The following is a 27,806-nucleotide window of genomic DNA, read 5'->3' on the forward strand; positions in this document are numbered from 1 at the left end:
GGAATGTGATTTCTAACCATGCAACCTCGACAACTTCAACTCCGAACGATAGTTACGGGTTTAATATTACAAACACAAACAGACAGACATTATACCAACTTCTAAATGCCACTTAAAGAAGGTTGTTATATTAACTTTGTGTCCACCTTTGTGCCGACCTTGTGACGTGAAGTTAACGCACTAATCAACGGCTCCCTGAGAATGACAAAATGTTATATATAATTATATTGCTAGAAGCGGCGTAGAACCCACGACTTCGTATTTTTTTGCCATGACAGCAGAGGGCGAGTGCCCTGAAGTTTCAACCTAAAATAATAATAGCTACAGAGTTAAGCACAGGGTACGGCTGTACAAGAGCGAGCTTCCGAAGATCCACGTGTAATAATAGACGGGGGAGCATGAGTCATGGCCGGTAAGAATGTTCACAGCTCGCTTCGACATGCAGTCTGGGACCAGCAACAGCGTTCTTCCCGAAATATGTTAAAATAACCACAAGGATTAAAAACTTTCATAGGGAGAGAAACATTTACCTGATATATACGAGTACATAGCGAGTTGAACTGATAAAACCCAGTCACATACATTCACCAGCCTATGCTCGTCGTAAGCAACGACTGAATGGATTTGGAGGTCAGGTGCCGTGACTTGATTGATGGTGTGTCATCGTACCCCGTCACTGGATTGTCTGGTCCAGACTCAGGCTGCGGTCATACAGCTGGAATATTGCCGATTGCCACATTAAACAAACAAACAAACAAGCAAACAAACAAACAAGCTTCATGATAGGGGATAGTGCTGAGTTGTGTTCAGGGGAGTAGTTGTCAGCCCCACTACAGGAACGCTCCTGGCTTCTGATTGGTCGGTGGGGTCACGTGACCTCGGATGACGTCACTTCCGGTTTGGTTTGCGCAGGGCACATCCGTTTCCGGTGGTGCGCGCATCCAAGATGGCGGCACATCCGTTTCCGGTGGCGTGCGCACCTCCAGGAGGGCGGCACATCCGTTTCCGGGAAGGAGGGGAAAAACTCAGAGAAGCGCTCGTAAAAGATGAAAAAGATCGACATTGAAAGAAGCGTATAAAATCCTGCATGTGTACCGTTTTTTGTTTGTTTTTTCTTTCTAAAAATAGAAGTGGCGGTGGTGGTGGTGGCGGCGGCGGTGGAGGGGGAGGAGGAAGTGGATGTGAGTTCTTTGTTTGGGTTTGAGGGTCGTCAAAGCATGAGGATGAAAAGCGTTCTTTCGGGAGACATGGGTGGCCCTGAAAAGGGCTGTTGGAAAACAAACTGGAAACAAGCTGGACAAGAGTTGTCTCCTTGATTACATTACTTTCCATACCCACGACGTCCCCACCAACCAGAAGACTTCAGCTTGATACCTCATCCATTCTACCCTAACTCACGTCATCATGGCTGCCACCTTTTTTTCGAAACAAGACTTTTACATGACCCTGCCCAGTGATGCCTCCATGGACATCTATCCAAACAACACTGTCAATGCGTATGAAATCAGTTCATGGTACAACGTCGCCCCACCCTTTGACTGTTTTGCGCTGAACCTTTCACTGAAAAAAGACACCCATGTGTATGAAAGTGCATTGCCCACTGTACCCCAGACACAGCATGGTGTCATCCATTACGAAAGCAAGAAGATTCCTATCGAGAAAGGAGTCTATTCATCTGAAGATTTGGTGAAAACCCTCAACCGTTTGATTCAGGAGCATATTACGGGTGTCTTGAAAGAACAGTCCTCAGACAAAATCCAAAGTGATGGCAGACGATTTGACATTGATGTCAAGTATCCCCAAGATAGTCTTTGATTTGACATGCTTGAAGATGGAAAGGTGCGATTCCAAACCCCTCTAGTCTATGCCACAGTACTCTATGCAACGGAAGTGATCTTACCAAGTCCACTCTCGAGAACTATCGATCCACGATGATGAGGAATACAAAAGCTACACAGAGACTGCTGTTCCCTTGAGTGTATTATCCCAGCGCCAAGTGGGGGCTCAACCCATGACAGTGGGGGGAGGTAGATTTAAACAAATCACAGGTGATACAAAAGCGAAATCGCCTGTCAGGATTTGATACCGTGTACATTTACACCAACCTGGTCGAAGATCAAATTGTGGGCAATACGATGGCCCCATTGCTGATCCATGTGCCTGTGTCAAAGAAGATGATGCAAGACAGTGTGGTGATTAAAAGCCCTCAGCACATTCGCTACCTCGGACTGCGTCATAGATCCTTTGACGGTATTAAACTCTATATCATGGACGACACGGGGCGACCCGTGCCATTTCAAATGGGGAAAGCCATCGTGACACTTCACTTCAGACGCCGCTGCTAACGCAGAAAGCAACATGTTGGGACACGCATTGGCACACCAGATGAATCGAGGACAGTTCGGCCAGCGTGGGAGTGGCATCAAAGTATACAAAGGTCGATATCATCAACGTGGCAGTGGTCTCGGAGGTATCTTGAAGATGGCGTTGCCTTTCCTTAAATCTGCCGGAACATCAAGATGGGTGAAAAGATCCTGCCTGGATTGGTGAGTGATGTGGTTGCAGGCAAACGCAAATGGTCAGAGAGAGAAACATCATGGCACAGCAGCCCTGATGGATATTTGGAGGAACGTGAGGAACCGAGACCCCCTAAAAGACGTAAAGTCGTCCCAACCACCATCACCCACCAGAAACAGCGTTAAAGGAAAAGAAAAATGGTTTAAAGGCCAGTCCTCATCAGACTTTCAACCTGACCAGACGTCCTTCAAGGCAGGGACATCCATCATCATGATGCGCCGAGATGCTTGCGAATGTTCACAGGCCCAGTTGGATCTCTTTACTGTACCTCCTGTGTCCACCTCTGTGCAAGAGGGTCAGTGGATTCGCTATAGTCCCTTGGCACCACCCTATGTGGCAGGACCACTCCAGTTTAACATTTCCAATCCCGTGAACGCTTACATTAATTTGAAACAGTGCTACCTGAGAGTATGTCTACGTGTGACGAAAGATGATGGCACGGATACCGTTCTAGCGGATAACCCCGTATCGACAGTCAACAACGTGATGCATTCCCTGTTTCGCGAAGTGCGGCTGCAAGTGGGACACAATCAGATCACGCCCTCCATGGGCACTTACCCTTACAGAGCCTACTTGGAAACCCTTCTGAGTTATGGGACAAGAGCCAAAACATCTCACCTTCAATGTCCTGGATGGTTCACCGATAGTGCTGGTAAAATGGACGCCTTCAATCCTGATGCAGAGGCGAACGCAAGAAACACATGTGTTAGAAAGCGACGCAATCTTATCGTGCCCACCAAAGAAGTGGAACAGACAGGACGTCTACACTGTGACCTGTTTCTTCAAGAACGCTATCTGCTGGATGGTGTCCCTATGAAACTGGAATTGCTACGAAGTCCCGATGAGTTCTTCTTCATGTGTGCTGCTGATGGTGTCTACAAACTAGCCCTGACCAAAGCCGAATATTATGTCCGTCAACTCAACATCAATCCTGCTGTCCGAGAAACACACGTGTCCAGTCTGAACGCTGGGGTGACTGCCAAGTATCCCCTTTCCCGTGTGCATGTGACTGCCCATGACATCCTGAGAGGCGGTAGAGACTTTCACAAGGATCACCTCATCGGTGGCCAATTACCAAAACGTGTGGTCCTGGGACTGGTGGACAATAGTGCCTATGTAGGAAGCAAAGAGAAGAATCCATACAACTTCAACAACAATCATGTCACCATGATGAAGCTCAAAGTCAACGGCCAGGAAGTCCATGGCACGGAAATGAAAAGCGACTTCTGCAACAACAGTGCCAATTTGAAACAAGTCTACATGAATCTGTTCCAAAACACGGGGCAGCTATGGCGACCTGAGACCTGCGAACTGACTCCCAATGCCTTTACTCAAGGTTACACCTTGTGGGTGGTGGATCTCACCCCAGACCTTGGCGCTGATGAAGCATCAACTACCCTCGACACACTGGCAAGTTGGGTTTGGAAATCCAGTTTGGACAAGCTCTCGATAACCCAGTCACCCTCATCTGCTATGAGGAATACGAAAATGTTCTGGAAATAGATCGTTTCCGGAATGCGATGATGGTATAAAAAGAGCGTCACAGACGGTCATGGCACACTTTTCCCCCTCCTACAAGGACCATGGATGAACCACTCGAATTGAGCACCTTGGATTTAGAAGCCCTCGTGGCTGATGACGAACCACTTCATGCCATCTACCGGGGCACCCTGGCCAGAGATGACTTTGCCAGACTGGGATGGCAACAGGATGACCCCTTTTACCCCAAAGCCTACGTGGTCAACACAGATTTAAGTGATCAACCTGGCACACACTGGATGAGCATCTATCGTCCAGCTCCTGGATCCGTGGAGATGATGGATAGCTATGGACTGTATTCATTACCCCTGTCTAAAGAGACTTTGAATCGCATGGGTCAGATTCAACAACGATGGAATACACACCCCTTACAACATGGATACAGCACGTTGTGTGGTGTGTACTGTCTCTACATGCTGACCTATCGCGTGCGTGGGTAGACTTTTAATCAAGTGTTAGATACGTTGGACTGGAAGGACACCGCCAAGAAGGATGCCACGGTATTAGCGTGGTTTCATACCAAAGTGTCTTCCTCCGTTCCTGTGGATGAGATGCCTGCCTTTCGACTGAGTGCCCAGACGCGTACCCTACATCAAAAGAACCAACCTTTCTGCCCTTATTGACCTGACACTTGTTCACTTAACCTACGATCACCTGACTGTCAACGTTCCTGTTTGAGGAGTGTACATACGTTCACTGCGTTTTAGGAATGTACATACGTTCAGTATCAAAGTGGCAAAAGTTCCTGTTCACTGCATTTTAGGAGTGTACATACGTTCACATACATGTAGATACGTTCATGTTCACAAAAGTCACAGGGACCTCCCACCACCACCACCACCACCGCCACTTCTATTTTCAGAAAGTAAAAACAAACAAAAAAAGCAGTACACATGCAGGATTTTATACGCTCTTTTATGTCGATCTTTTTCACCTTTTACGAGCGCTTCTCTGGGTTTCCCCCCCTCCTCCCCGAGAAACGGATGTGCCGCCCTCTTGGAGGTGCGCACGCCACCGGAAACGGATGTACTGCCATCTTGGATGCGCGCACCACCGGAAACGGATGTGCCGCCATCTTGGATGCGCACGCATGACAATGCCCTGCGCAAACCAAACCGGAAGTGACGTCATCAGAGGTCACGTGACCCCACCAACCAATCAGAAGCCAGGAGCGGTCCTGTAGTGGGGCTGACAACTACTCAGCGGATAAACCTCACTGTTACAACCATTGTGGACAATAGAATCACATCGAACACGCTATCCACTGGGCTATTACAGCTTCCTTACGGTCACGCGGTAATGTTAGTAGGCTAGTGAGTGAATTATGTTTTACGCCGCTTTCAACAGTTTCCATTGATGTAAATGTGTCAGTAGAATTAGGAAGGAAGGGGATGGCGGTCTGTTAAAAATCGAGTCTGGACCACATAGCCCAGTGATTGACATCATGAGCAACGACCTACGCAATTGGGATACAATGACATGCATCAACCAAGTCAGCAAGCCTGACCACCCATTCACCTCTTACCCGTTAGTAGCCTCTTACCACAAGCATGGGTTCCTGAACGGATCTTCACGGGTGGATCCAGTAGTTGTTGACGTTGACTTCGTAACCCACAGAAACAGGCATGGTGCTGACATATCAAAGATCAATATGTGTGCGGATATGGGATTCGAACCCATGGGAAGCGGATTCTTGTAATAACTGTAACCGCTTTATCACAGGCTGAAACAAGTGTGGTTTTCATTACTTGCCTTCTCAATCACATGGTCTGTGGTAAGCAATTAAAATCTCAAAGAGACCACAGGTGACCCAGTGGTCAGCTGAATTGCCTCCCTTAACCGAGTCAGGTCCGTTCATGAACCTGTGTGACCATTCACCTGAAATGATTAATTTTCAGCTCTAGAAAGTATGAAACCCCAAACTGCATCCCAGTAATAGATATAGCATTCTCATCCTATACCATATCCATTATATGCTTGGTTAACGAATCGAATGTATTTCATGTGCCCTATGAGTGAGTTGGTACACCACCACTAAAAACAGTATTTCAGTTATATCATGATGTGTCAGCTTGATGTCGTAGGAAGCCGACGTTATTTAGGCATTGAACTTTGGTGAAACTTGGGTATGGCACTGAAAAACCTGGAAACAAAATCGGGTGGACCAGAATTCGTACACACTATTTTAGATTTCTGGCATGTCAAAGAGAAGCAACTCTGCACAGCGAACTGCAGCGCCTTAAGCGACTTGGCCCAAAAGGAACACCCTGGATCTGACTTATTACACCAGGACGCAAGTCGTATGCAAATACAACAGATAGAATAACTTGCAATACTGACAGCTTTATTCAAATTAGTTTCAACTTAACATTTCACGGAGACGGAAGACAAAAGATCTTCAAAGACTGTGTTCTTTACACAAAAAATGTAAACTGACACACACATATAGTAAAATGTGACCAAGGGGTACAGGAAGAATAATAGAACAAGAAATGTCAAGAAGAAAGCAAGTGGTTCTTAATACTGTCACATGAAGCTTGGATAGCCTTGTAAGTTTGGTCGTGGAACTGGAGGACTGAAAGCAAGAGCTTTGTTTATTCAGCTTCTTCTTCTCCCTCCTCCTCAAATTCTGCATCTTCCTCAGCAGTAGCCTCCTGGTACTGCTGGTACTCCGACACCAAGTCGTTCATGTTGGACTCGGCCTCGGTGAACTCCATCTCGTCCATGCCCTCGCCAGTGTACCAATGGAGGAAAGCCTTTCTTCTGAACATGGCTGTGAACTGCTCGGAGATGCGCTTGAACAGCTCCTGGATGGCGGTGCTGTTGCCGATGAAGGTAGCCGACATCTTGAGGCCTCTTGGTGGAATGTCACAGACAGCGGTCTTCACGTTATTGGGGATCCATTCAACGAAGTAGCTGCTGTTCTTGTTCTGGACGTTGAGCATCTGCTCATCAACCTCCTTCATGGACATACGTCCACGGAACATGGCAGCCACAGTCAGGTAGCGACCGTGACGGGGATCACAGGCAGCCATCATGTTCTTGGCATCGAACATCTGCTGGGTGAGCTCGGGCACGGTGAGTGCACGGTACTGTAGGCTTCCTCTGGAAGTAAGGGGAGCGAACCCTGGCATGAAGAAGTGAAGGCGGGGGAAGGGCACCATGTTGACTGCAAGTTTACGGAGATCAGCGTTCAGTTGACCGGGGAATCTGAGGCAGGTTGTCACCCCTGACATTGTTGCGGAGACAAGATGGTTGAGATCTCCGTATGTAGGCGTAGTGAGCTTTAATGTTCGGAAGCAGATGTCATAGAGGGCCTCATTGTCAATGCAGTATGTTTCGTCAGTATTCTCAACCAGCTGATGTACAGAGAGGGTGGCGTTGTAAGGCTCCACCACTGTATCGGAAACCTGCAGTGAAAAACAAACAAATTATAACACGTTTTACTATGCTTCGAGAAACTAGTCTGTCACCGATATATTCCTCAAAGGTTAATGCTTTTATTGGTGATCTTAAAGCGGACCCTACAATGCTACACTGTCTGGGGTCATTTCAAACTTAACATTGTAATAAGCGTCACATGTGTTACCTAGACACTGTCTGTGTAACATTGGGTACATCATAAAATGCTGATAGGTAATTTCGAAAAACTTGAATTATGCTCTGACTGCCAGCAGGCCAAGCTTCTCTTCAACAATTGAACCATTGTCACCACAAAGGGCTGATAGGCACTCCGGATCTAGCGTTTTTAGACTGCACATAATGTGTTTTATTATGTGAAATTATCAACCACTCTGTAGTCAATAGGTGGGTAACTTTGTTGATATGAATTTGTTTATAACTGAACGTTTTTGATACTATTGATGAAAAACATTGGGTAATGTGTCTTGTGATCTACAGATAGAGCAAGGTACCTTGATGATGTTTTAATATATACTACTCAAAATCGCGCAATGAAATCAAAATCCGGTTTGTGAACTGTCGTGCAGATTTCGTTCGATTGCAAAATTTGCAAAACATGTGCTTCGCAAAACTTGTTGTCAACAGATATGTTCCAAATCTTTTCATGTTTTTAATCAAGATGCTTACATGATTTGATGCACTTCACGATGTAAGACCCATTTTATAACAATATAGATCTTGATTATCGATCATATGGTCTTGACTGGGCGCCTCCATTTTGTTTGAAGCAAATGCAAGTGAAACGAGAGGTGGAATCTGATTAGTCCATAGGTGAACCTTAGTTGGGACATAACTCATAATAGCCACTGGTAGCACGACGATCGAGCCCAAGAATTCCAGCATAGTTCAGCAAGGGTGGAAACTGGACTTTTAAAAGTCAGTTAACTCTCTTGCCTCGGGAAGATGAATACTAACATGCACAATCAGCCTTTCAGTATATGACTTTTAGAGGACACTTGCCTTTGGTGATGGTACAACAGAGAATGTGTTCATGATTCTGTCAGGGTACTCCTCCCTGATTTTACTGATGAGGAGGGTGCCCATGCCAGACCCAGTGCCACCACCCAGAGAATGGGTCAGTTGGAAGCCCTGTAAACAGTCACAGCTCTCTGCCTCTTTGCGGACCACGTCCAGCACGGAGTCTACCAGCTCAGCACCTTCTGTGTAGTGACCCTTGGCCCAGTTGTTGCCAGCACCGCTCTGACCGAAGACGAAGTTGTCTGGACGGAAGATCTGTCCGAAGGGACCAGATCGGACAGAGTCCATGGTGCCTGGCTCCAGGTCGACCAGCACGGCACGGGGCACATACTTGCCTCCTGCAAAAACATATGTTTAACAAATAACTTATCCCCAATATAACATACATTCGTATTCACCTAGTGTTAACACTGTTTATAGTATAATGACCATAACCCCTTTCATATGTAAATGATTAACTGTTTGGACAAAGGTAAATCAATCTGAGCAATAAAAGCAACATTAAGACTTAACCAGTCTTTATTGAAATTAAAACATAACTAGAATTTATCAAAATCAAAATTAAGACTTTACAATATTAAGACTGACAATATATTGAGTTACCTGTAGCTGGAGACCATAACATTACTACATGGTCTTCCAAGGATATACAAGTGTAAAAGGAGTTACCATTTGCACTGACAATTATTTCTGAATATGTCATAAAGAAAACTTTTCATATTTATCTCAACAATTCCACATTGGTGACACATTAACCATATGTATTTCTTGCCCTGTGTACAGACCTGTGGCTTCATTGTAGTACACGTTGATTCTCTCTAGCTGAAGATCAGAGTCCCCATGGTAGGTGCCGGTGGGGTCAATGCCATGCTCATCAGATATCACTTCCCAGAACTGGAAAATAGCAGTAATAACTTAGTGAAAAAAATCAAAATGAAAATCATTCCGAGGACATTAGTGTATCCCAACTGACTAATAATCGTTTTATACTTTCTATATGACAATGTTGTTTTAAAATTTGTTTGTTTTCATGTATTGTGCCATGTATTATTACACTATGCCAAAAAAGTAGTGCCAGGTCCAGTTTTAAAAGTAACCAGGAATTGCTGATCATCTATTAAATTGCCATATGAAGATAAACCGGAAGTAATTTAAAAAATAATAATATAACAATAAATGAATCTTCTTCATATCGTTGACATTTTCTGTGCGTTTATATTCTTATTTGTTGGAATTTACATATACATGTATTTTTCTCATGTTAGGCAGTTTTATATTAATCTTATTCCTCGTAATGTTGTTTTAAGAGCATTCCAGACATCTGCTTGTTTACGTTACATTTTTTTCTAGATAATTCCTTTAATCTTATTCGTTGGCTTTTTCTTGCATTTAATTAAGAAGCTTGCGTTAATTTTTGGTTATTCTCTGCAGCTTGGTGCCGATAAAAAACAAATTGTTTTCAGTTTGGTAGTATCCAAATACAACTTTTTACTGTGTAGTGTTTAATTTGGCATGGATCTACAATCAAAAACAACGCAAGCGGTGTGTTTCGGTTGTATGGCTACCTGTGAGATCCATTGTATCATTGACTCCGAAATGTAAGCCGTTCGTCGTCAGTGAGCAGGTCACACTCCGGTGCACTGGTGACAGCATTACACCGCTACCACAGGCTAATTTACATATCACGTGGCCGGACTTTTCTCTTTATAAACAAACACGCTTATTCCGAAATCAGAACCAACTGGGCTTATGCAAGCCTTTCTGTGCACTTCACATAGTGTTTTGCATAGTTACATAGATATGCTACTACAACTGCGACAGTGAGGTGCATGACAATATATCATTATACATCAAAGTGCCCGCATCGCTAGCTCTCAGTGTGGCTTCGATGAAGGCCGTACAACCATTGTAAAGCGCTGATAACTACGCATGTAGAAATAGTTTTTCACGTTTTAGGACATTTTCTCAGTGAAAGCAAACCATTCTAAGACATAATTATGTTTATCTAAATGTGTAGATTTGTCAAACATGATACTGATTAAACATATATGCAATATCAGGGATGTGAGTAGGTTTCCGAAAACAGGAGAAGTCTAGGGGGGTCTGGGGACAAGCAACTTACCTTTTGTTGAAAACAAAACAAAACAAAACTCCATAGCAAATATAAGACATCAATACAACATATATCCCCATGTTATGGGTTTTCGGACGCTGACGAAACATTCATAGTTTTCTCGCTAATCACACGAACAACGGTAAAACATCTCATTCACTAACGTTCACTTAAAAAGACTAAAAGACAACTTTATCTTAAAAACAAGCCATCATCAGACTCTTTACAATTTCTGTGTGACACCACACCCCACGTTATAGAGCAAGTATTCGTGATAGAAAACGTTTGATGTCCGAAAACCTATACTGCTGAAAGCTTTGATCGAAAACAGGACAATCCGCGACGGTTTTCCGGTTTTCGATCATTTTTTACGGGAACTACTGTTTTAAAAAGGCGATTTCCACGTTTTCCGCGGAGATTTCACATCCCTGCAATATCTTGAATGGATTGAGTAAAATGTGACGAATCGTCATATGGCGCTGGTCTGTGGCAGAGGTATTATGCTAGTCGCATGGAACTCTGGGAAGGAGAGTGTGAGCAGGTGCGTGTTGTGATTGGCTAATCTTGATGACATTTGCCCTGTCTACAAACGGTGCTAGAATGACGTCAGTTTTGTGGCGTCACAATGGGTTTATGGACCACACGGAGTATTGTGATGTCATAATAGCCACGCAGTTCTCACACTAAGGGTATCCCACGTTACAGGTAGAGAGAGAGAGAGAGAGAGAGAGAGAGAGAGAGAGAGAGAGAGAGAGAGAGAGAGAGAGAGAGAGAGAGAGAGAGAGAGAGAGAGAGAGAGAGAGAGAGAGAGATATCTGTGATAATGCATTTTAAAATTACAATTTTAGAGTTGTACACTATCTACCAGTTGTCGGACTTTCATTTTTGTAAAAGCCTAAAGTAAAAGAATCTGTACTTTACTACTACGTAGGTTAGAAACTTGCGTAAATAATGATGATATATTTCCTAGTAATTAGTACTTCAAACTATGTAATGTATTTTCAACCTTCTGGAGGTAATCAGTTGACTAACAAGGCCATCCTTCACAAACAACTGACACAGCGCGATGATTCAGCCCCAGATCTACATTGGTGCAGTCGACCTAACTGCGAACATCACAACATCACCTAATGCGCAAACTCCAAATTATTGTTTCTTAATTATTCACTACTGGTCTGAATCACGAAACTTGAGCTGCTTAAGTAACAAGTATGATAAACAGCCATCTTATGATTACAATCACTCCCATCAAAATGTCGTACATGTTGACTAAACTGTACCAGTTATGAGGATAAGCAAGATAGCACGCCTAGGACTGACTCAGTATTGAATGATCGCATAAATGTTGATATATATTTAACATGATTATTCGGTGAATCTAATCTCTAATTCGGGGATTGATAATTAATGTCAGACAGCATCACATTAATATTAATATCATCCTCAATATGGGTTACAGAATGAACGAACACATGAAAATAGGTCACAGGCGATGGGTGTTTAAATGGACCACTAGAACCGTATTTCATACCTTTTAGCTATATGAAACACGTTTACTTATTTCTGGCCAGATTAAACAAACGAATAAGGTGGAAGGCACTTGGTCTTTTAATTTCAATGTTGTCATCTACCGATATTTGAGCTACACCGCACCCATCTGGCATGTCAAAGTGGGAGGGAGCATCTCCTATTCCATGGAATTGTATAATGGTAAATCCTTAAAACTTGCAATATTTGTCCATGGCTTACCTTAGCACCGATCTGGTTGCCGCATTGTCCGGCCTGGATATGAACGATTTCACGCATATTGTTGTAATTAGGCGATAACAGTTTAATGTGTATTGCACACCGTGCTTCCCGACGGATTAACCGTTGATACTGGCCTCGAAAGTTCGGGACGAGTATTTATATGCAAAGTGGAATTCCTCCGCAATTTTCTCGCTTTTCATTGGTTGAAAAGGATTGAGGGACTAATTCGCCAGCCAAAATGTTACTTATGGTATTTGTATCCGTGGTTACTCATCTTTATTAATCTTAAGTTAAGAGTTATGTTGTTTCATGGAGATGATATGCACTGATGTATTTATATATATCGGCATTTTTATTGCATAATTATTATGTCTGACCGAACTAAGCGTAATAATACTTCTTCGTTGAGCGTGACGTCATGAGAATTTGAACTCGCTGACGATTGGTTGGTACGCTCCTGCCAACCTTTGTGTTGTGTGATTATGGCTCATATACTACTATCATACGAACGCTCTATGAATGATGTCTTAAAATATCCCTCTGTCGACTATTTATTAATGTTATTATCTGTGCGACTGATCGTATGGTTTATATATTTGTAGATAGCATGTTGAATGCATATACATTTTTTTAATTCACACAAATGTATACTGACAAATGTATGGCTAGTTTTGAGGAAAAGAATCAATTTCTAAAAATTACTTTACACATCTCTTTGTATTTATAAACAGTTCGAACCGTGTCTGTATGTCTGTCGGTAGTATTAAATTGTTGCAAATAGACAGCGTTTCCTTTTCCCTTGGGCCTAACACAACAACACGACTTTACATTTCTACACATGACATGGAACTAGTTGTACAGACAACCATTTCTGTGAACATGTGTTTTCATTGAGGCGGAAGAGGGACGAGTCGACGGTTGTTAGAATTTTGTGTAGAACATCCTCTTCGTTACTAAAACGATGACAGATTCAGACATTAAAGCAGAACAGCCCCAAGTGACAGTGCACACATTTACTGAAAGCGTCACGGATACCACCGTGTTTTATCAAGTTATCAAAATGAGCGATAGTTTCCATCTTTGGGTTGGAGCGAAACCGTCCCTCGAAAATATGGCACTTGCAATGAACAGCCGATTTGTAAGTGAACGTTCCAATATAAAAAAGGAAAACTGTTACGATACAGGCAACATCATATGTGTTAATTACTATTATGAGTTACTACTGATTCATGTGTTCGGGAGACATATTTTGGGAGGTGTATAAATAATGTTATTCTGTACACACTGCACAGTAATGTTTGTACTTGAAGTGAAAATTGACATTTTAGGATATTGTATGGTAAGACTTCCGCCCGTATCCCCCCCAAAACAACCAACAAACAAAAGCAAAACAACAACAAACAAAAAAACCCAAAAAAACAAACAAACCCCAAAACAACAAACAATTATTTTGTTGGAAAACACTCTATCTGTAAATATATATAACTTTTGGAAGGTGGGGTTGTGTGTATGGGCGGAAGTGTTCCTGATTGATGCTCATGATGTCAATCACAGGATTGTCTGGTCCAGACTCGATTATTTACAGAGATTGCTGTCATATAGCTGTAATATTGCTAAGTGCGGCGTTAAACAACAAACAAACAAATAATATACATTTATTAAGTTAGCTTGTCAGCATATAATGCTTCATTGTGTATATTATTCCTGTTATTCAACAGCTTACATAACACAATCACCTGACGCAAGTCAATTGTCCATGTAGTTAGCTGTGGGGGATACATTGTAAACAGTTCTAGCCAAAGGGCTAATGGTCAGCAACCTCCTCACTTCAGTTACCATGGTTACTAGGGAAACTAAGGCCAAAGTTTGCTTACCCTACTATTTTTGTAGATAAAAAAGAAAACGATACAAATAACATTTGTTGAGCTTAATATTTTTTATATTTTGAATAAATATTGATAAATGAGTATAAGTGTGTTGGTGAAGAGCGAAGAAATATATGCTGAATCTGTGCAGGATGTTTGCCGTTTTTAAAGTAAATATCCGTATGCAGTACCTTCGTCAGAGACATGACTCCTTTCTCTTTAAGTGTTAGCAGTGTCCAGTCTATGAACAGAATACATGTGTTAAATGTTATATATGAAATTAGGTTGAGAATCTATAAATGAAATGTGTATGTTAAATATTATGAAATTAACTTATATTGGGGTCAGACACATAGAAGTAATACAACATGTATTCCTTTCTTGCTTGTCTGCTATGAATGAGAGGTATAAAAGAGGAGTAAAACATCTAAGATTGTTGTCATTTTTGCTCAGGTCTGTCAAGTCTATAAATTAAAAATGACGAGTGTTGCCTGTGTGCTACTAATATCAGGAATTTTTATAGGATTTCAAACAAAGCATAAATTGATATTTAGTTAATATTGAGATTTTTGCAAGGATCTTATTTTCTTAATTTCCAAGGTAATTTGAGATTGCATTCAATGCACTACTGGTCCTGTTATCAGTAAAATACAAATCACCTTGAGCAAGCTGACACATTAGTTATAACAATATTAACATGATTTGGGAATTTCTGTCTTTCTGTTTGGAGGGGGCACGGGTGGCCCAGTCGTCTAAGGCGCAGCGGTTCTCTGTGCAGAGTTGCGTCCGTTGGGCACGCCACAAACCTATGATTGTGGGTTCGAATCCCGGTTCGCCCCGATTATGTTTCTAGGTTTGTCCGCACAATACCCGTGCTCGTGGGTTTCACAGAAGTGGTAAACGTCTGAGACCTGCATCACTTTGGCCTTTCCTCCCACATTAAGCTGACGCGCCGCGATATAACTGGAATACTGTTAAAAGCGGCGTTAAACCTAACTCATTCACTCTTTCTGTTTGGGAATTTTTACTGACAGTTGCTGCAGATTTTGGGTCGAATATTGGCCTCTGAACAGGTATATGTTCCTTTGCAGGTTTCATTGAGCGAGATTAATGTTGTCTATCTAATCTACAGGTAATATAGCTCTGGGCCAAGTTCACTGGAATGTGTAGATTTGCATAAACATGATAAGAGATCTAAACTGATCTACCTTACAAGTCGGCAGTTAGTATCTGTAATTAGTTTTATATACACTTAGGTAATTAGTTTTATATACACTTTGACATATTCCTTTAATGACACCCGAGTGCAAGGATCAAATAAAAAGTACCAATACCTAAATTTATAATTCTAAAATGCTTGATGCCAAGATGAAGGTGCCACTTTGTGCAATGATGTACAATGTTATTGTTAGATTATTGCCATGACACACGCCAAGATCAAAGGCAGTGAAACAAGATGGTGTTATTTCCTACAGGACTCGATATAGTGATTGCAACCTATTTTTGAAAAATGCTACCTACTATTCATTTCTACAAACTATTTCAAATTTGTCGCTTACCCTTACCCTTACCCTAATTTGTCGCTTACTTGTCCACACAACATCAATCATTGAACACCCTCAATACCTCAACTTTATTTACCATACATCGCTAGTCCCTGTGTTATTTGTCATGGTATTTTTGGCTTGACGTCCGACTTTGTACTTCGAAATTATGTGCATGTTTTTACTTTGATAATTTTATGGTACCAGGGTGCAACCTGGTTTTGTCCAGTGCAACTAGGTTTTCATGTCAACATGCACCTGGTGCAAGTTAAATCAAGTTTCGTAAATCAAGCCCTGGGTTGTCAAGGATCTGTATTTCACAGTGCATGGTTGCTTCCCTTGGGCTGCCAGGATCTGATAATAGGTGGTTTTAATCACTGATTCATCCTGAATAGGAAAGCAGAAGGTCGTTGGTTTGATCCCAATGTCTCATCATAACAAAAGATGTCAAGAGATGGTACTTGTTGTTACCCTGTCCGATGGTTGACATTAAAGGGTTGAAACACGCCTGCTCTACTCGGGAGTCAGTATTCTGTGTCCGAGTGAGGTATCCATGTTAAACTGCGGCATGGTATGTCAGTGGCTAGCTCTATAAACTGGCATAAGTCCTGACTAGTACAAGCCGCCACACACACCCATCACTATAAACGGAGTAAGAGCAATATTCTTGAATACTTTGATCAACCCATTTTCAACTCAGCCTCCATGTGATATACAGTCAAGTCTCATTAATCCGACAATCCGTCTCATCTGACAATCGGCTTTATCCGACACTAACGATGGGAACTGATTAAATCAGTCTCGTACTCCGACTCCGACACACCAAATTATGAATTACCGAAATCACTTATTAATCAGTCTCGTTTATCCGACACAGTGATCAGCGTACTCTGTTGTCATCTGCCCGGGAGTACACCGTCCTGTGTTTTGATGCGAGACCAGTCGACTGGTAGCTACATATTACAACGGCTGCAGAGATAAACTTGCCTAACAATAAACAATTAATGCTTTAAATAAACACATTAGGATTAATCACATGCTTGGATTACCTCAATATCACTAAAATCAGATACAAGTTCTCACTACAGCTGACAATGTTAACATGGTTTATTTCCTTGTTTCTAGGAATCTCTGCCACTTGCAACCCACTTGTTTGGAGACAGTTCCAACCCCATTGCAGCGAGTCTGGCGCAGAGGCTGGGTGAGACTGACATTTGGCTGTGTTGCTTGCTAATTGCTTCATTTGTCATGACTGTGGCTAATGGTTTGATTGGTCATTTAGAATTAACACACAGAATTATCACATATGGGAACATTCCTGGAATTCCTTATTCCTGATGGATCATTTGTGTCATGCTTTTCTCAACACTCTGATCACACTTGAAATCGGATTGTGTGTGATATGAAATATCACTTTCTACAGACATGATAGATGATATACAATCTCTTGTTTTATTGCTCTTTGAGAGTGTTAACATGATTGTGGAAGCTATTGGCACAAACACATTACAGAAAATGTTACCAGTTACATTGCTACCTGTTTGGAATGCCTTTGTAATTGCCTATTTGAGATTTATAATAACCAGACCCGTGAAGATCCAGGTATAGAATAGGTCTTCAGCAAGGTCAGTTTGAAGGTCATACTCTCATGCAATGTCTTTTAAGCAGTTTCATTCAGAAGGTTTTGGCAATTTGATATGGAAATTTCATATCTGTATGACCACTAGGTGAATGAGTGAGTGAGTTGGGTTTAACGCTGCTGTTAACAGTATTCCAGTTATATCACAGCTTAATGTGGGAGGAAACCCTGAAGTGATGCAGGTCTCGGACGTTTACCACTTCGGTGAAACCCACGAGCAGGGGTATGGTGCTGACAAACCTAGAAACATAATAGGGGCGAACCCTTAATTCGAACCCACAATCATAGGTTTCTGGTGTGACCAAGGCACGCGGTGCCTAAGACTGAGCCACTTGTACCTCCTTATGACCACAAAGTTTATATAAAGTATTGTTCTTGCATTTCATTGGATGACCTTGAAGGTCGAAGTCACTCAGTATGAACTGGGCATTAAAAGATCTTGTGCTCACAATAACTGTAGTATTTATGAAGGGAACTTGATGAAACCAGTATTGATGATCTCTGTGCCAGAGTCTTCATGTTATCAACATTTTGGTTTAGCTCAGCATGAGGTCAAGGTCAATAGAGGTCAAATATGAAACATGTTGCAAATTTCACAAAATTGGGCATGATTGAGTTCAACTGTTACCAGATGTGGTAATGTCAAATTGGTTCATGATACATGTTTCTTGGATCTGTGAAGATCTGGGTTAGAACATGTCTTTAGCTAAAAATGCTTTTAAGAGGCGAATATGCTTGTTGTAAAAGGAAACTAACAGGGTCAGGTGGCCAGGCTCACTGACTTGGCTGATGCATGTCATCATATCCCAATTGCGTAGATCGATGCTCATGATCCAGACTTGATTATCTTTGAGTGCGGCGTACAACAAAGAAACCAACATGTTTCATGTGGGACGGTTATAGGACATTCAGGAATTGGTTGGGACGGGGCTGCTACTGTTTTTTGCATGCAAACAATTTTACCAGGTATTTACTTGATTATTTACAGGCCACTGTGGATTTAATTCTGTCAGCCGTCTTGGCCAGGTCCATATTGAATTATATTGAGGTCACTATGACCATTGTGATACTTCACAGATGGGACCCGTGAAGATCCAGGGTAGAATAGGTCTTCAGCAACCCATGCTTGCAGTCAAAGGCGACTATGCTTGTCGTAAGAGGCGGCTAACAGGATTGGGTGGTCAGGCACGCTGACTTGGTTCATGAATGTCATTGATCCCAATTGTGTGGATCTATGCTCATGATATTAATCACTGAATTGTCTGGTCCAGACTCGATTATTTACAGACCGCCGTCATTTAGCTGAAATTTTACTGAGTGCTTCGTTAAACAACAAACCAACCAACTTCACATATGGCCACAATGCAAGCAAGGCCTGTCATGAAACTATATGTCACAGATGATAGTGTGACTGACAAAAAAAATTGTTTACACAAGCAAAGTAAACTTTACTGTCATCTTATCCAACTTGGGTAGATCGATGTTCATTATGTCAATCACTGGATTGTCTGGTCCAGATTTGATTATTTACTGACCATGTATGGCTGGAATATTACTGAGTGAGGCGTTAATAAATGACAAACAAAAACAAATAAATGAAATTTCTTGATCGTGTCTGCTCTGATGTGATGGTGCATAGAATTAGATATCTAGGTCAAAAAGATATACATTGTACTTGGGTGTGAGGTGTTTGGATGAATATCAAGCCACTCACCACAGTGATAACTATGTGGTACATATGACTAATACACTGGTAGGGACTATCTCAAAACCACTCCTTGTGATTTGATAATAGAATGCTTATGTACTGTGGTGTACTTGGTGCATGACACTATCAGCATAATCAACATCACATTGATGTGATCAACTAAGATGTCTAACAACAATTTGATTATTCAGTCAAGTTTGGCTTTAACCTTTAGCCTGCTGAATTGTTTCACTCCTCTGCCTGCTGGGTTTATTTTGGCATTGGGCGCTGTAAAGAGGCTGGGTGATTTCAAACAGCTAAGACTTCATTAAGAAAGAGACGATTGAACCAACTTTGCACATTTAAATACTTGATAGAAAAATACACATTATTATCCCAAAACATATCCTGACATTTTCAAACATCCAGAGGTTAAAATAAAATGAAATCAAACGTGACATTTGTAAATTTTCTTGGTCTCACCTGAATTAAATAACTGAAGGTGGAATGCTTTTCATATTAGGAACGTTCTAAGTGCAACTGATTTTATGAGTCACGTCTCCGATATCATGAATTTAACTGAGTTTGTTTAAATCCTTTTTCCATTGACAGACAACAGCAAAATAGTAAATTATGAACCATTTCTGGAAATTAATAATTACAAATGTGTTAAATAATTTATTATTAAAAAAAAATATTGGTTTATTCTTGTGTATCCAATCTTTAAAGATGCAGGATACAATGAAAGACACTCTTCACAACTCTAAATACAAGTGTTTTGGTTCATTAAACAGTTAAAGTCCACAATAATAAGCTACTGAAAGTTATGAAATTTACTAAGCTGAGATATATGCATATCATATGCCAGTTAGATGATCATATGCAAAGCCTATTTGGTGAATAGTTAATGCGATTTGTGGCGTGTCCTTAAGCTGTTAGCCTTCCAAATGGGTTTGACAGTAGCATTGAGAGCTTGAGTCAGGCATAGCGTATGACATGCTTTGACCAGTGGAATTGTTATTACCGGTAATCATATAATTTGTTTGTTTGTTGTTTAACGCTGCATTCAGCAATATTCCCGCTAAATGGCAGCTGTCTGAAAATAATCAAGTCTGGACCAGACACTCCAGTGATTGACATCATGAACATTGATCCACGCAATTAGGATACAATGACATGCATCAACCAAGTCAGCGAGTCTGACCACCTGATCCCGTTAGTCGCCTTTTACAAGCATAATCGCCTCTTACATGTATGGGTCACTGAAGACCTATTCTTCCTACTCTTCACAGGTCCCATTCCTCAGTAGTTGCCCACTCCTATTTTATTACTGAAATTTAGTACATGTTGAGCCTCTAGATTTGGAATGAAATAATACCATTTATAACCTTTTTTGGTCGGCACCATTGTGTCTAGTGGAGATCCATCAGGACCTGTAGACTTTCTATGTGCTGGTCCTTTGAACCACTGACAAATATTGGTCAAAAACTGATGATGAGGTAACTAAACAGAGAGTTAAAGAAATCTCCGAATACCTGTTGTGGGGCATTAGTTGTGTTCCTGATGCTGAAAACATGCATGTCAACAACATTCTATAAATGGAGGATATTTTCAGACTGAAGGTCTGGGAAATTCTAAAAATAAACTGGTAAGTATTCCTGCCTGCAGCAGGCAGAGTGTGTGTTGGGAAATAGCCTTGAATACCCCCTCCTGACATGCAGACAGACTCTTCGCTAACATGTATGTTGTCGGTACACTTGGCTATTATTATATCAAGCTTGGTTATCTCATTTGAATTGTTATCTCTCAATACTGGACGTCAATGTACAGGATATGTAGGGCTCCGGGCTGTGAAGGTAGTGTGAGGTATTGACTCTGTGGGCTGTATTTGTTGTGTTGGGATGGAGTCTGTTGTGTGTTGGGTCTGTAGTTTGTTGGGGTCTGTAGTGTTGGGTCTGTAGTGTGTTGGGTCTGTAGTGTGTTGGGTCTGTAGTTTGTTGGGTCTGTAGTGTGTTGGGTCTGTAGTGTGTTGGGGTCTGTGTTGGGGTCTGTAGTATGTTGGGGTCTGTAGTGTTGGGTCTGTAGTGTGTTGGGTCTGTAGTGTGTTGGGTCTGTAGTTTGTTGGGTCTGTAGTGTGTTGGGTCTGTAGTGTGTTGGGGTCTGTGTTGGGGTCTGTAGTGTGTTGGGGTCTGTAGTGTTGGGTCTGTAGTGTGTTGGGTCTGTAGTGTGTTGGGACTGTAGTGTGGTGGGACTGTAGTGTGTTGGGTCTGTAGTGTGTTGGGTCTGTAGTGTGTTGGGACTGTAGTGTGGTGGGACTGTAGTGTGGTGGGACTGTAGTGTGGTGGGGACTGTAGTGTGGTGGGGACTGTAGTGTGGTGGGACTGTAGTGTGGTGGGACTGTAGTGTGGTGGGGACTGTAGTGTGGTGGGGACTGTAGTGTGGTGGGACTGTAGTGTGGTGGGACTGTAGTGTGGTGGGACTATAGTGTGGTGGGACTGTAGTGTGGTGGGGACTGTAGTGTGGTGGGGACTGTAGTGTGGTGGGGACTGTTGTGTGGTGGGGACTGTAGTGTGGTGGGGACTGTAGTGTGGTGGGACTGTAGTGTGTTGGGTCTGTAGTGTGTTGGGGTCTGTAGTGTGGTGGGTCTGTAGTGTGGTGGGGACTGTTGTGTGGTGGGGACTGTAGTGTGGTGGGGACTGTAGTGTGGTGGGACTGTAGTGTGGTGGGACTGTAGTGTGTTGGGACTGTAGTGTGGTGGGACTGTAGTGTGGTGGGGACTGTAGTGTGGTGGGGACTGTAGTGTGGTGGGACTGTAGTGTGGTGGGGACTGTAGTGTGCAGGGATCTGTTGTATGGTGGGGACTGTAGTGTGCAGGGATCTGTAGTGTGGTGGGACTGTAGTGTGGTGGGACTGTAGTGTGGTGGGACTGTAGTGTGGTGGGACTGTAGTGTGGTGGGGACTGTAGTGTGGTGGGGACTGTAGTGTGGTGGGACTGTAGTGTGGTGGGGACTGTAGTGTGGTGGGGACTGTAGTGTGGTGGGACTGTAGTGTGGTGGGACTGTAGTGTGGTGGGTCTGTTGTGTGGTGGGGACTGTAGTGTGCAGGGATCTGTAGTGTGGTGGGACTGTAGTGTGGTGGGACTGTAGTGTGGTGGGACTGTAGTGTGGTGGGACTGTAGTATGGTGGGACTGTAGTGTGGTGGGACTGTAGTGTGGTGGGACTGTAGTGTGCAGGGATCTGTAGTGTGGTGGGGACTGTAGTATGGTGGGACTGTAGTGTGGTGGGACTGTAGTGTGGTGGGGACTGTAGTGTGCAGGGATCTGTAGTGTGGTGGGGTCTGTTGTGTGGTGGGGACTGTAGTATGGTGGGACTGTAGTGTGGTGGGACTGTAGTGTGGTGGGACTGTAGTGTGGTGGGGACTGTAGTGTGGTGGGGACTGTTGTATGGTGGGGACTGTAGTGTGTTGGGGACTGTAGTGTGGTGGGGACTGTAGTGTGGTGGGGACTGTTGTATGGTGGGACTGTAGTGTGGTGGGGACTGTAGTGTGGTGGGACTGTAGTGTGGTGGGGACTGTTGTGTGGTGGGACTGTAGTGTGGTGGGGACTGTAGTGTGGTGGGGACTGTAGTGTGGTGGGGACTGTAGTGTGGTGGGACTGTAGTGTGGTGGGGACTGTAGTGTGGTGGGACTGTAGTGTGGTGGGACTGTAGTGTGGTGGGACTGTAGTGTGGTGGGACTGTAGTGTGGTGGGGACTGTAGTGTGGTGGGACTGTAGTGTGTTGGGACTGTAGTGTGGTGGGGACTGTAGTGTGGTGGGACTGTAGTGTGTTGGGTCTGTAGTATGGTGGGGACTGTAGTGTGCAGGGATCTGTAGTGTGGTGGGACTGTAGTGTGGTGGGACTGTAGTGTGGTGGGATCTGTAGTGTGGTGGGACTGTAGTGTGGTGGGACTGTAGTGTGGTGGGACTGTAGTGTGGTGGGGACTGTAGTGTGGTGGGACTGTAGTGTGCAGGGATCTGTAGTGTGGTGGGACTGTAGTGTGGTGGGGACTGTAGTGTGGTGGGACTGTAGTGTGCAGGGATCTGTTGTGTGGTGGGGACTGTAGTGTGCAGGGATCTGTAGTGTGGTGGGACTGTAGTATGCAGGGATCTGTAGTGTGGTGGGACTGTAGTGTGCAGGGATCTGTAGTGTGCAGGGATCTGTAGTATGGTGGGGACTGTAGTGTGCAGGGATCTGTAGTGTGGTGGGACTGTAGTGTGGTGGGACTGTAGTGTGGTGGGACTGTAGTGTGGTGGGGACTGTAGTGTGCAGGGATCTGTTGTATGGTGGGGACTGTAGTGTGCAGGGATCTGTAGTGTGGTGGGACTGTAGTGTGGTGGGACTGTAGTGTGGTGGGACTGTAGTGTGGTGGGACTGTAGTGTGGTGGGGACTGTAGTGTGGTGGGGACTGTAGTGTGGTGGGACTGTAGTGTGGTGGGGACTGTAGTGTGGTGGGACTGTAGTGTGTTGGGGACTGTAGTGTGTTGGGGACTGTAGTGTGGTGGGACTGTAGTGTGGTGGGGACTGTAGTGTGGTGGGATCTGTAGTGTGTTGGGGACTGTAGTGTGGTGGGACTGTAGTGTGGTGGGACTGTAGTGTGGTGGGACTGTAGTGTGCAGGGATCTGTAGTGTGCAGGGATCTGTAGTGTGGTGGGACTGTAGTGTGCAGGGATCTGTAGTGTGGTGGGACTGTAGTATGCAGGGATCTGTAGTGTGGTGGGACTGTAGTGTGCAGGGATCTGTAGTGTGCAGGGATCTGTAGTATGGTGGGGACTGTAGTGTGCAGGGATCTGTAGTGTGGTGGGACTGTAGTGTGGTGGGACTGTAGTGTGGTGGGGACTGTAGTGTGCAGGGATCTGTTGTATGGTGGGGACTGTAGTGTGCAGGGATCTGTAGTGTGGTGGGACTGTAGTGTGGTGGGACTGTAGTGTGGTGGGACTGTAGTGTGGTGGGACTGTAGTGTGGTGGGGACTGTAGTGTGGTGGGGACTGTAGTGTGGTGGGACTGTAGTGTGGTGGGGACTGTAGTGTGGTGGGACTGTAGTGTGTTGGGGACTGTAGTGTGTTGGGGACTGTAGTGTGGTGGGACTGTAGTGTGGTGGGGACTGTAGTGTGGTGGGATCTGTAGTGTGTTGGGGACTGTAGTGTGGTGGGACTGTAGTGTGGTGGGACTGTAGTGTGGTGGGACTGTAGTGTGCAGGGATCTGTAGTGTGCAGGGATCTGTAGTGTGGTGGGACTGTAGTGTGCAGGGATCTGTAGTGTGCAGGGATCTGTAGTGTGGTGGGACTGTAGTGTGCAGGGATCTGTAGTGTGGTGGGACTGTAGTGTGGTGGGGACTGTAGTGTGGTGGGACTGTAGTGTGGTGGGGACTGTAGTGTGGTGGGGACTGTAGTGTGGTGGGATCTGTTGTATGGTGGGGACTGTAGTGTGCAGGGATCTGTTGTGTGGTGGGGACTGTAGTGTGGTGGGACTGTAGTGTGGTGGGACTGTAGTGTGCAGGGATCTGTTGTGTGGTGGGGACTGTAGTGTGCAGGGATCTGTTGTGTGGTGGGGACTGTAGTGTGCAGGGATCTGTTGTGTGGTGGGGACTGTAGTGTGGTGGGACTGTAGTGTGGTGGGACTGTAGTATGGTGGGACTGTAGTGTGGTGGGGACTGTAGTGTGGTGGGATCTGTTGTATGGTGGGGACTGTAGTGTGCAGGGATCTGTTGTGTGGTGGGGACTGTAGTGTGGTGGGATCTGTTGTATGGTGGGGACTGTAGTGTGCAGGGATCTGTTGTGTGGTGGGGACTGTAGTGTGGTGGGATCTGTTGTATGGTGGGGACTGTAGTGTGCAGGGATCTGTAGTGTGGTGGGGACTGTAGTGTGGTGGGACTGTAGTGTGGTGGGACTGTAGTGTGGTGGGATCTGTAGTGTGTTGGGTCTGTAGTATGGTGGGGACTGTAGTGTGCAGGGATCTGTTGTGTGGTGGGGACTGTAGTGTGGTGGGACTGTAGTGTGGTGGGACTGTAGTGTGGTGGGATCTGTAGTGTGGTGGGACTGTAGTGTGGTGGGATCTGTAGTGTGTTGGGTCTGTAGTATGGTGGGAACTGTAGTGTGCAGGGATCTGTTGTGTGGTGGGGACTGTAGTGTGGTGGGACTGTAGTGTGGTGGGACTGTAGTGTGGTGGGACTGTAGTGTGGTGGGGACTGTAGTGTGGTGGGACTGTAGTGTGGTGGGACTGTAGTGTGGTGGGGACTGTAGTGTGGTGGGACTGTAGTGTGTTGGGTCTGTAGTATGGTGGGGACTGTAGTGTGCAGGGATCTGTAGTGTGGTGGGACTGTAGTGTGGTGGGACTGTAGTGTGGTGGGATCTGTAGTGTGGTGGGACTGTAGTGTGGTGGGACTGTAGTGTGCAGGGATCTGTAGTGTGGTGGGACTGTAGTATGGTGGGGACTGTAGTGTGGTGGGGACTGTAGTGTGGTGGGGACTGTTGTGTGGTGGGGACTGTAGTGTGGTGGGACTGTAGTGTCTGTAGTGGGGACTGTAGTGTGGGTGGGACTGTAGTGTGTTGGGGTCTGTTGTGTGGTGGGGACTGTAGTATGGTGGGGACTGTAGTGTGGTGGGGTCTGTAGTGTGTTGGGACTGTAGTGTGGTGGGGTCTGTAGTGTGGTGGGGACTGTAGTGTGGTGGGGACTGTAGTGTGGTGGGGTCTGTAGTGTGGTGGGGACTGTAGTGTGTTGGGACTGTAGTGTGGTGGGACTGTAGTGTGGGTGGGACTGTAGTGTGGTGGGATCTGTAGTGTGCAGGGATCTGTAGTGTGGTGGGGACTGTTGTGTGGTGGGGACTGTAGTGTGGTGGGACTGTAGTGTCTGTAGTGGGGACTGTAGTGGGGTCTGTAGTGTGGTGGGACTAATGATTTGTTCGTTCCTCTTGCAGCTAAGAAGACTGGGAAGCAGGTGTTTGTGAGCTGTAACCTGGCGTACGATCAGCTGACCATGCCCGTCGTGGAGAAGCGCATTACAGAGGAGATGAAGAAGAGGCCAGAGATGTTCTGAACCTTCCCAGAGACATCTGATGGTCTAAGTTCAGGTAACTTTTGTACAGAAAACTAGTTTTCCACTATTGGAGAAACCTTAAGAACAATTGGATGATGTCACTCTGGGTTTATAAGACTGTGAAAAAAAAAGATTGCTGGATTTGCAAAGCATGTGTACTGGTACAGCCAGCTCGGCTTTTAAGGGATACATTTCAAATCTTTTCATGTATTTAATCAAGGTGCTCACATGATTTGATGCACATTGCGAAGTAAGACTCGTTTTATTACAATATCGATCTTGATCATCGATCAAATCGTCTTGACTGTGCAACGCCATTTTGTTTGAAGCAAATGTGAGTGATATGAGAGGTGGAATCGGTCAATAAGAGGGCCATAGAAGGGACATAACTCCTAATAGCCACTGGTGACGCTACAATTGCGCCCAGAAATTCCTGCCAAGATCGACAATGGTGGAAACTGGAATTTTATAATCAGTTATCTCCCTTGCCTCGGGAAGATGGCGTGCAGGATGTGCATGGTGCACCCATCTTTTTCCAGACCCTACTTTGTGTTACCCTAATTGTCGACAGATCATAGGTTTTCGTTCACTCCTTGATCTGCTGCGCATGTGCAGCGTTCCCGCTGGCTTTTGAAACTGCCAGTGGACTGGCAACTCTAAAAAGTACCAGGCCCACCCAATTTTTGTCAGTTCCAACTTTGAACAAGTGAAAATTGTATGAAGTTACCTAGTTTTAATTCTTTCAACATCAGTTTCAGTGCAATGTACTTTCATCATGTTCATGGCTGACAAGTTCAGTGACGTCATTTTTGAAGTAACTTTTTTAGATTCACACAAAGTTCAATCACAATTTTATCATTTATTCTAAATATTTCACTTTCACTGATTGAAGACTAAGTCACTCCGAATAGATATTTAATCTCTAAGCAAAGGGAAATTATATTTCCTTGGACTAAAAATAGGCAGTGGCAAGCCCTGATGATAACAGACAAGCTGACTTCTTTCTAAAGATTTACTTTTTGACTATCAACAATGTTTTGTTCAACAGCAAAGATTTACACAGAGACTGACTGTCACATGAATTACCAGTCCAAGCCTAATTTTACTGGTCAAAAACTGGTAACTACCGGTAAACAGGAACACTGTATTTACTAATATCATGATTGTCAGATCCTGCCCACTCACTAACTCACTCATCCTGAGATCTGTTTTGTAGGTTGTGGAGCACATGGTAATTCGTCGGAGATCTCCCAGACTGGTCAAGTGTGCCAGCATGCTTCCGACCCCTATGGATCTCAAGTAGACTGGGATGGACAAGAGAGGAGGACAGCCCATTCACACAAACAGGGGTGTTTTTGCAGTCACTTGCGTTTGGTCCAGCAGATGATGAAAATGTGTAAATGTAGAACCTGTGCATTGGTACCATGGTAATGTTGCACCCTCAAGACTAATTATGATTGTTGACGAACATGAATATGTGAATAAAGTTTATTTTGTAGAGATATACATTGTTTAGTTTTTTGAGGCAATCATCAATACCAATACCCAAAAGGCAATCTCATTAAAGTCTGAGGACATCCCA

At 44.1% G+C, this 27,806-nt stretch overlaps 2 protein-coding genes across 2 annotated transcripts; one reads left to right on the plus strand and one right to left on the minus strand.

The window, feature by feature from the left end:
* Positions 1 to 6,443: 6,443 nt before the first annotated feature.
* On the minus strand, positions 6,444 to 12,538 carry LOC139454507 (tubulin beta-4B chain-like). Its single transcript, XM_071236259.1, has 4 exons — positions 12,419 to 12,538; positions 9,342 to 9,450; positions 8,539 to 8,894; positions 6,444 to 7,526 (listed from the first exon to the last, which is right to left on the minus strand). Exons 1-4 carry the CDS (start codon positions 12,473 to 12,475, stop codon positions 6,711 to 6,713), a joined length of 1,338 nt encoding a protein of 445 aa, XP_071092360.1. The 5' UTR covers positions 12,476 to 12,538; the 3' UTR covers positions 6,444 to 6,710.
* Positions 12,539 to 13,305: 767 nt separating this feature from the next.
* Positions 13,306 to 27,715, plus strand: LOC139452223 (proteasome assembly chaperone 4-like). The gene is made up of 4 exons (XM_071233619.1): positions 13,306 to 13,556; positions 16,953 to 17,028; positions 26,106 to 26,258; positions 27,441 to 27,715. The coding sequence occupies exons 1-3, from the start codon at positions 13,380 to 13,382 to the stop codon at positions 26,222 to 26,224; spliced, it is 372 nt and encodes a 123-aa protein (XP_071089720.1). The 5' UTR covers positions 13,306 to 13,379; the 3' UTR covers positions 26,225 to 26,258; positions 27,441 to 27,715.
* Positions 27,716 to 27,806: the final 91 nt, after the last annotated feature.

This window comes from Haliotis cracherodii, unplaced genomic scaffold (assembly GCF_022045235.1).
Source record: "Haliotis cracherodii isolate W230 unplaced genomic scaffold, xgHalCrac1.p SCAF_10, whole genome shotgun sequence".
Lineage (NCBI taxonomy): Eukaryota > Metazoa > Mollusca > Gastropoda > Lepetellida > Haliotidae > Haliotis > Haliotis cracherodii.